Source organism: Anas platyrhynchos, chromosome 3, assembly GCF_047663525.1.
Source record: "Anas platyrhynchos isolate ZD024472 breed Pekin duck chromosome 3, IASCAAS_PekinDuck_T2T, whole genome shotgun sequence".
NCBI lineage: Eukaryota > Metazoa > Chordata > Aves > Anseriformes > Anatidae > Anas > Anas platyrhynchos.
In genome coordinates, this window is record NC_092589.1 from 38,678,288 (window position 1) to 38,687,716 (window position 9,429).

The 9,429-nt window shown below is 37.6% G+C and overlaps 1 protein-coding gene across 2 annotated transcripts in view; it reads left to right on the forward strand.

The window, feature by feature from the left end:
• Positions 1–8,684, forward strand: part of PPP1CB (protein phosphatase 1 catalytic subunit beta) — a 28,822-nt gene extending 20,138 nt beyond the window's left edge. For both annotated transcript variants that reach the window (XM_027454064.3, XM_072035723.1), the window contains 4 exons: positions 1,301–1,372; positions 4,477–4,628; positions 6,193–6,327; positions 6,951–8,684. In XM_027454064.3, coding sequence (XP_027309865.1) covers positions 1,301–1,372; positions 4,477–4,628; positions 6,193–6,327; positions 6,951–7,055 — 464 coding nt within the window. In that variant the 3' untranslated portion in view covers positions 7,056–8,684. The remainder of the gene's footprint in view (positions 1–1,300; positions 1,373–4,476; positions 4,629–6,192; positions 6,328–6,950) is intronic.
• The last annotated feature ends 745 nt before the right edge of the window (positions 8,685–9,429 follow it).

Sequence of the window (9,429 nt, forward strand, 5' to 3'; positions counted from 1 at the left end):
CATGCAAATGGGTCAGGTTTGGGGAGGGAAAAGTGATAGGGTTGGTTGAAGTTTAAAAGCTGATTATCTGTTTGAATTTTTACTCTCCCTGTATTGTTGTGCAAGTAGAACTGGCTTAAATGTCTTTGTGACAGTATTCATCAAAAGATTCACCTTTCACAACCTCAGGGTATTGTCAACAAGCTGATGAGGACAGAAAGCTTTTATCATGAAACCACTCTTAAGATTTCAGCTTTTTTTTGTTAATATTTGAAGGAAAGTTCCTCAGGCCCTTCGTTACATCAGATGAGTTGGAGTCATTGTTCATCCAACACGTACATTGCCACTGTCCAAACCTGGATGTTAGCTGAAGTTACTCTATGTGGTGACTCCCCTCCAGTGACAGGTTTCCTGTCACGTTCAAAGTTCTGGACTGTCCAAAATGGATATGGCTTGCTAATACAGAACATTTTATCTCCTTAGCACTACAGGCACTCTTGCTTTATTTTATGAACTTGTCATAGGTCACTTAAGTATTCAACTCACTTTCATAGCTTTAGTTAAGGTCATGTTAAGATCCCAGAGCATCTAGTAGACTTTTGTCATGCCTGTGTGCCAAGTAAAACAGTTCTGGGGTGCATACCTAAGCAGTTCAGAGTAACTTTGGAACCCCATCCTTTGGCTGTAAGTACATGTTAATATGACAAAACTATGCAAGAAGAGGTGTGTTCTGTGTGATAAATGACTTGACTCATCAAGTTACTGTGGTTTTATAAATGACTAAGCAGCTAAGCTGTAGTAGATGACTACTTGACTGACTACCTTTGTGCTCCTGATCTATTGCAGTTGCAAAATCTAGTGTTCGTTGACAGCACCCAGTGACTGCAGCTCAACTGATGGGTGGTAGCACACTGAAACTTGCTTACAGTTTTAGTCATACCTGCAGGCTGCTTTGGCTTGTGGTCTTTTAAAGCTGGCAGGGTATTTTCCTGTAGCTTTCTGAAAGTTGCTTGCAAAGAAGGTAATGTGCATCCACTTTAATTGTCCTGGCTTTCTCTAGTGCACTGTTAAAGAGAGCATACACTTAACTGTAGAGTTCTGTGCTGTGTGGCATGGTAGGAAAACAGTTGAAACTTAGTAATTTCACTTATGTTATTCTGTGTCCTGTTCAGGAGCTTAATGGTCTTGTAGAAAACCGTTTTGTTTATATTACAGTGGAAACAATGGGTGCTGTGTGACTTTGAACCTTTGTTTGTTCTCTGGAACCCTTTTTTACAGGTAAAATGTGTTTATAAAGCACTTGGGTTTTTTGTACTTACAGGACTGTCTCCAGATCTCCAGTCAATGGAGCAGATCCGGAGAATTATGAGACCTACAGATGTTCCTGACACAGGTGAGTGACATGGAGTTTACTGTAAATTGGTATTAGTGATGAAATGAGTTTAATCAGTTTCTGTATGGGCAGTGCACTGACTGAAGTCATTAACTCGGTTCAATATTCGCTGACTTTCTTGCGGGACACGAGTCTTGTTCGTCACGATGGCTCAGTTATCTGGTACTGCTAGAGGTTATTGCCCACATCATTATTGCTTGTTATAACAGACTGAGACATCCTACCCAAGCCTTCCTTAAACTCAGAAATCTAATGGAAGATCAAATGAAACTCAACAGCTTCTTTTTCTTTCTTTGACCAGGCTAGGCACACCCAAACATTATCGTCTATCAAAGAAGATAACGGTTTAAAGGTTGCTGAGTATTATTTGAAGTATTTGGGCTTCTCTTTACTTGGGGCCAGTAGTGTCTCCTTCCTCTTCAGATTTGTAAAGTATAGCCACTTCAGAGCGATTGGAATTTCATTGCTTATATCAATGTACCAGTCATTAGATTTTCTTCTGCTAATTAGCGCAATACGTTTAGTGTTAATGCATAGGAGTAATTCAGGGTCTGATTTCAATATCCATTGTCCCTTAACTATACTTCACTACAAGCTGGTATATGCACACTTGAAACTGAGATGCGTTACTAGATGAAGTAGTCATTTATAATACAGAAACACTCAAGTTCTTCCTCATGCTATTTATAATTCACTCCATATCAACATAAATGTCAGTACAAATGAGTCAAACTTTACATTTATCAGATCTTTCAGAAAAGGTAGTTTTATTCAACAGGCTAATACTACTGCTTGAGCCACCCCCACTTCAGGAATGCCCTTGCAGAATGTAATTCCAGTTTCCATGGACACTCCACTGAAATCATGCGTTCCTAGTACCTACTAAAAATAAGCACAGTTTTTTTAAAAAAACGCTTTTGATCTACTGAGTGGTTTGCTGTCTTCGTTTTGCTCTCAGAAGCAATAGCCAGATGTTTACCAGTAGAGGTAAAAGTGACAGTGACATAGAAGGACTTTGGTTTTTGAGCTTACTTAAGGCAACTAATATTGAATGGAAGTAAATATCTTGGAAAACAAACTGAAGCAGTCTTGCTGCTGTGAAAGTTAAGAATTCTTAAAAGCTATCCATTTCTAGAGGGATGCCTCTTCATAAATGCTTGTGTTGATGTAGAAATTACTAGTAGGTGTTCTTGTGGCTTGTGCTGGTTAGATCAGTTGGATCATTACAATAGCTTCTTGTAGTCTAATGGAAAAAGCCTGTGCACCTGCAAGTTGCAGTTTCAAGACCTCTTGTTTTGGTGGCTTTTTCGTGGGGTTTGGAAGCTGTTTGCTAAAATCTAAGTCTGTATTCCAACTTAAATCATTTGCTTTAGTAACACTTGTAGTTGCATTTTGTGAGGCCAAGGTATTCTGGTTGGCGTTGCTGACCAGTCACTTATTAGGAAACTTTAGCTCCTTTTGTGCAATCTTGAATATCTTGAAGCTGTGTTCTGGTGTTCTTCCAGCCAGCCTAACCTATTGTCATGGTAGGTGTTGTACGTTAAAATAAACCTGTTGGTGTGGCAAGGTTTAATTTTAGTTGTATAGATGGGATAAGCTTGTTGCAGGGTTGTGTTACACATCTGTTAAAAGATGATAGGACAAATTAGCTTACAACCGTGTATGACCCAAAAGATTATTTGATCTCTGGGGGAGAAGAGAAGAGGAAGTCTTCCTAAGCAGTTGAGATGAGCAGCTTCTGCCACTAGTTGGAAATGTCTTGCTAAGAAATCACCAGGGATTGCAGTGAAACTATTATGTTTTGAAAAATGTTATATTCTGTATAGAATTGAATTTCAGTAAATTTTCATCAAATTATGTCTGTATTCAGTAATTTATTTCTGGATAGATATTTAAAATGGAGTTCTACTTGCTCTGTTACATCTTTCAAAAGCAAATCAAATAAATGCAAGCTTCTAGGGAGGAACTGTAACTGTTGCCAAAAAACATTTGATAGCTGTGTATAAAGACAAAATAGTCCAGTTGCACAACAAGCTTCTGACATTGATTTTTGCTTGAATATAACTTGCAGGATCTTTTATTTTCAAAAGTGTCTTCATTATTTTGTGTAGCTAATAACTTGACTTAGCTGGAAATTAAACTTTGAGTGCTAGATAGAGAGCCTGTTGTGTCTCCTCGGTTGTGAAACAATGTTCTTAAGTACTTTAATACCTAAGGGTTAGTCATTGTCAGTAAAGAAAGTACTGTTCAATGCAAACTGAGATACAGTTTGAATGCTCTTTGGCTTGTTTGTATTGCAGCTGTGTTGGCCTGAGGCATTGCAGTTGAACAAAAGGATCCTCTACAGTACACAGTTTTAACTCCAGTGTTAACTGACCTTTCATTGGCAGCAGAGTGCTGCCAACAGATTTGGTTTTGACATGTGCTTCACCAGTGCTAAAAATTATGAAGTTTTTTATTACTTGAATTTAGGTTCCAAACTGATTGGCACGAAGCTTTTTGAAAAGTCAGAGGAAGTCCAATTAAGCTGAAAGTGCTACTTGAAACCATTTACGTGAATTTTGTTTTGATAAATTCCGATTTAGTCATGGTTACTAAGGTATTGTAAGAAAGCTTTGACATTCGGAAGCTTGTAGTACAAATTTGTTTGTGGTATTTCTGATCGGTCCTGCACAGAATACTACAATTTGATGTGACTTTCAAACTAAGCTTGCTTGGTGAGCTGTGAAATTGATGGTTGTCTTTTAAAGTGCACTCATTGCTGTATTTTTGAACTCTTCAAATGCTCACTGTAAATATGCTGAATATTGCAATTAAGTATTATTTCAGGGAGATGTTTGGCTCTGCTTTGCTTCATCTGAAGGTACTGTCCTTTGTAAAGGAACAAATCCTGACCTGTACTCCAGGCTTTTGCAGACATCTTTTGTCTCAGTCAAAATTCAAATATTGCTGTATTTGTTCCAAAGGAGATTTTTGTTTGGTTGTGTGTTTTTACGTGTGTTTTTTCCCGTAGGAAATCTGTTCTAGTAGTTATGGTAAAACTGTTTTATTTGTAGAACAATACTGCCTAAGACTAACATCTTCACTTGTATTATCTTTCAAAGGCTTACTGTGTGACCTGCTGTGGTCTGACCCAGACAAAGATGTGCAAGGTTGGGGTGAAAATGATCGTGGGGTCTCTTTCACTTTTGGTGCTGATGTGGTCAGTAAATTTCTGAATCGTCATGATCTGGATTTGATCTGTCGAGCTCACCAGGTATGAATTACGTTGTTGTTGCTTAAAACTTTCCCTTCTACAATTTATGGTGTTTTGGTGTTGGTTATCTTTTAGGACACATTTAAACTTACTTGGTGTTGCTTTACTTTCAGAAAAAGAAAACTGTCCATAATAAAAGAAATATAAGGCTGCATCCTTCTGTTGTCTCCTAGTGAACTGAGTTTCTAATATCAGTGAAGTGGAATATTAACAATACATTTCTTCAGTGATGGATCTCGTTTGTCTGTCAGACTATTTTATGTGAATATTAGAGATGAAATGTCTAGGCTTAAAGTGGCGAAGTAACAAACTCAGGAACCACACTGAAGTTTCAGAGTTGTTCCACTTCAATACTGGGTAGTTCTTAAGTAATTGTGGCTTAAATGATCTCTACTTGACTTCATGGAAGTATTCAGTAGATTTCTGAATGCTTCTAGAAGCCTGTACATAAAATCTTGCACTGCTGCCTTTATTTTAGTTCAGTAACCTAGAGTACTTTGGCATAGGTTTGCTTGACTTGCTGAAATGCGGAGAAAGCAGGGTTATTTTTGGCACTGACAGTCTTTAAGTACACTTTTTTGTTTGCAATTTTTATCAAGTTATTTTAAGCAAGTATCCTGGTTAGATGGACATCAGGTTTCAGTTTCTTGTGTAACATTTCAGTTTCATTACATAGTTGATTTAAAAAGCTCTGGCATGCTGTGAAGGTAAGGTACGTTTTTAATCGTGGTATGGCTAAGATTGGGTACCCTATCATAACACTTAAATACTTCTAACACTTTTACTGCAAAAAATACTAGTATGCAGGATAGATGTTGAGATTTCTCAACTGCAGATTAAGATTCCTTTCTGTGTTCATGTATTTGCTTCAGCTCTTTGTAAAAAAAAAAAAAAAAAAAAAGTATAACATCTTTCAAAAGACCCCAGCAATTGGACTAAATTGAGCAGCATTCTGATGTGCACTGATTTCAGTGTGTTATAGTGCAAGGCTTCTGTTTTGGGGAAGAGGGAATATCCTTAGTTGCTACGTTGTACTGCTTGCTCTATTTGAAAGGCGAATTGTGCTCTTAGAGAAAGCACAGCAGAACCACCTTGCTTTTAGATGTCAAAATTGACAAAAGACTATACTTAGTCTAGTGCTGACTCCACAAAACAAGTAAAACTGAAGTAAAACTTCATGGTTCAGTTGCAGTGAAGGTAGTATCCAGACCTTCTGTGCTCTGAACTAATGTGTCAAATGTATCCAAATTCAGGGTATAACCAATAAAATGCTGGGAATCCATAAAGTGGCAGTGCATAATCGGACTTCCAAGTATAAAAATGCTAAACAGGGAAGCTGATGCATAGTTAATGTTGGAGTTGTCAGTCAGTTGAAGGTACACGATCTGGCATTCACTGTCCAGATATTCAAAAATGACTGAAACTGTCCTGTTTGAAAGCTGAGACAAAAAACACCTTTTTAGTGAATTCTATTCATAAAAGTTCTGTTTGTCTCAAGACTGGCCTTTTTCTTCAGTGCATGTCTTTTCGTTTGTGAGCTGTATAATCTCTCTGGTGTTGACAGGTGGTTGAAGATGGATATGAATTCTTTGCTAAACGACAGTTGGTCACCCTATTCTCAGCTCCAAATTATTGTGGAGAGTTTGACAATGCAGGGGGCATGATGAGTGTGGATGAAACTCTGATGTGTTCCTTTCAGGTATGATACATTTGTACACTAAGTATTCCTGTAAGTGTTGGACTGTATAGACTGAATTAGTCTGCTTGTTGACGTGCTTATGGTTAGACTGCGTTGATACATTTGAGGTACAGAAATGGTGTCACAGCAGGCTGATCTCTGTGGACAGAGAAGTAGAATTACAAACTAACTATTCCCCAGACAACCGCATGAGATTTGTCGTTTTCCAAACTCCTAAGTATTAGTTACTACCTCTACTTAGATCCTCATTTCACTGTTACTCAGGTGATTCTTTAGTCTTACCTAGTGATTGGAGTACCTAATTATGCAGACTAATAGCATCCTTTCAGTTTGGTTATTCTGTTCAGGTTTTATTCTGTACTCCTCCTTGGATGTGGTGTTTTCAGCACCTTTGCTCCCCACTGTCTCCCCACCCCAGCATAATGGCAGAACTAGAGGGATTTAGAAGTAGATTTAGTTTCGCATACTGCTGTTGTACATAGGATTCAGAAACTTGCAGGCTCATACTGTGATTTCCAGCTCCCCACCCTGTTCCTGCTGATTGAGATTTCGTATTGGCTTAGTGGCATTTGAAATGTTCTCAGCTGTCAGTGACTCAAAAGAACTTCTTTATTTTCTCTAAGATATTGAAACCATCTGAAAAGAAAGCCAAGTACCAGTATGGCGGACTGAATTCCGGACGTCCGGTCACTCCACCTCGCACAGCTAATCCACCGAAGAAGAGGTGAAGAAAGGAATATTGTAGAAACACCATCAGATCTGTCAAGGACAAAACTCCATAATACAGTATATAATAAGTGTGCACTGTAAAACCATCCAGCCATTTGACACCCTTTATGATGTCACACGTTTAACTTAAAGAGACGGGTAAAGGATCTTTATTAATTTTTCTAGTAGAAAGATGTGCGACACTGTATTGTAACAAGTATAGCTCCAAGTTCTAATATCCAGCATAGTTTAAAAAAAAGTATTAAAAAAACTATTGCAACTACATATTCACACTTACCACGGTTTTTAAAGTTGACCAACATCCCAGTTAAAACTTGATGTAATAGTTAAACCAGATGAGAGCATGATGTTCCATTTGTGTAATGTGGTCTTATTGTTGCTTGATTGCTTTTACTTTGGTTATTTTGTAGCTAGAATGATGCAAATATGGTATCTAGTCATACTCCCTGGCTCTCTTTGAATTTGAAATAAGAAAGGGGCTTTTTAGAACAGCCATTGATCTTTTATCCTCCCCCTAACTTCATGTTACTCATAATAATGCCGCGCAAATATGTGCCCCCCGTTATAATGCAAAGTTTATAGTACAGTAGTGATTAAAAGGCAAACTAATTGCAACATGCCCAGACTGGATAGCTTGACAGCCAACGTAAATTGGAACAAAAACCTGTCTTGACTTTTTAACTTAAACTGCCACACGATGAATTTGTGCACTACACTATTTTAAATTATTGACATTACACTGTGCTATGGCACTTCATTTAACTTAGGACAAAAATGGTATTGCCTATGAGTTGGTAACTTGATTATGTGGTACCTTGGCTTTAGTTTTATTAGCATGAAACACCTTTTGGCATGCTTAGCTTCCAGGTAACTCCCTACCTGCATCAGAATTCATCTTGCATAGTTCCACAGAACATGAAGATCCTTATTTGCTAAGCCTTTGACAGCTGACATTCTTTTTCATAAGAGGGTGTATTTAAATGGATGTTCATCAGTGGACAGCGGGTTGGCTGACTAGTGGTGAGCTAAAACTGCTAAATGAATGTCCGATGTGATTATAAGGCTTATGTCACTAAAGATTATATCCTTTGGATTTTCATGATCAAATTTCATATACTATTGTATAGACTTCTGCTTTGTAGTGTACTATAGTAGCAATAATTTCTGTACACGATCAAGAGTTATGCAGTATTTCTTTTCAGTTCTCTCCTTTCTCAAAAGGGTAAAGATTGGCAAATGGTGAGATACAGAGAAGTTTATAGTAGGATACGTGAAAGGCACAGATTTGTGATGCTTTGGGATGCAATACAAAAGCTTTTATTGAATATTGTTGAATTTGTAAGATTCTTTGGGGGAAGGCTGCAGATTTATACCATTCTAAATGTGCATCAGTAGATGTAAAACTCTTGACTTCAGTATCGTCTTTGAAAATGTTAAATTGAAGATTCTGATAACTTACATTTTATGAACTGGCACATTATATAATGCGAGAGTTATATTGATTTCTGACACAGTGAGCAAGTTCTTCAAAATGGATTTAAGTCTCTTTTCTAATTCCATTTTTGTTTTAAATGCATATTTTAAATGTAGTTTTTTTCATTTAGTAAAAGTTGTCTAATTCATTTGAATGAAGTCTGACTGGTTATTTTTTACTACTGTTTACTGTTAGTCAATGATGTGGGCTTTTTTTAAAAAAATAGCATATATGTTACTCATTTATGTTGGATTGGTCTGTGGTTTTGAACGATGGTTTAATTTACCCCATCTTGAAGCAAGTTGACTATATAGCATCAAACGTAGAGGTAGTTTTCATCTGGTACTGATGCTTGTTCTTGCAAGTTGATGATGACAGCAGCGTGTGTGAGTATTGTTGGTTCTTCACAAAGTTATTGGCGAGATCTGTTATGTAGACGTTGATGAGGTAACTTGGTGCTCTTCAGTCATTGCTTACTTGAGGTTTGGTTTTACGAGTTCTGAAATGTTTTTTTGCCAAGTGCCAGCCTGTTACAAGAAATGTCGTTACCGAACAGCTGGATTAACGCTTTCTTATTTTTTCCTTAGTTTCTGGAACAGTGTCTTCTGTATGAAATGTCCAGGTGTAAAGCTGTATTTGTGAGTACCTAACGTGCTCACTTTTACTACAGAAGCTGCTGCAAGGGGAGAGTCTTCAGGCATTCTTAAGTGTCCTAAAAAAATGGGATATTCTTCGTTTAATTTTATTACGCTATGAAGCCAGATGTAGTGGTGGTATCCTGAAGAAATTGCTGTTCTTGTATAGCAGCAATCACTGACTGGCAAAGAGTTTGATTGCTTTTTTACCACTGGGTGACTGGGATGCCTGCCAACATCCTTCATCATCCCGTACTAGGTTAA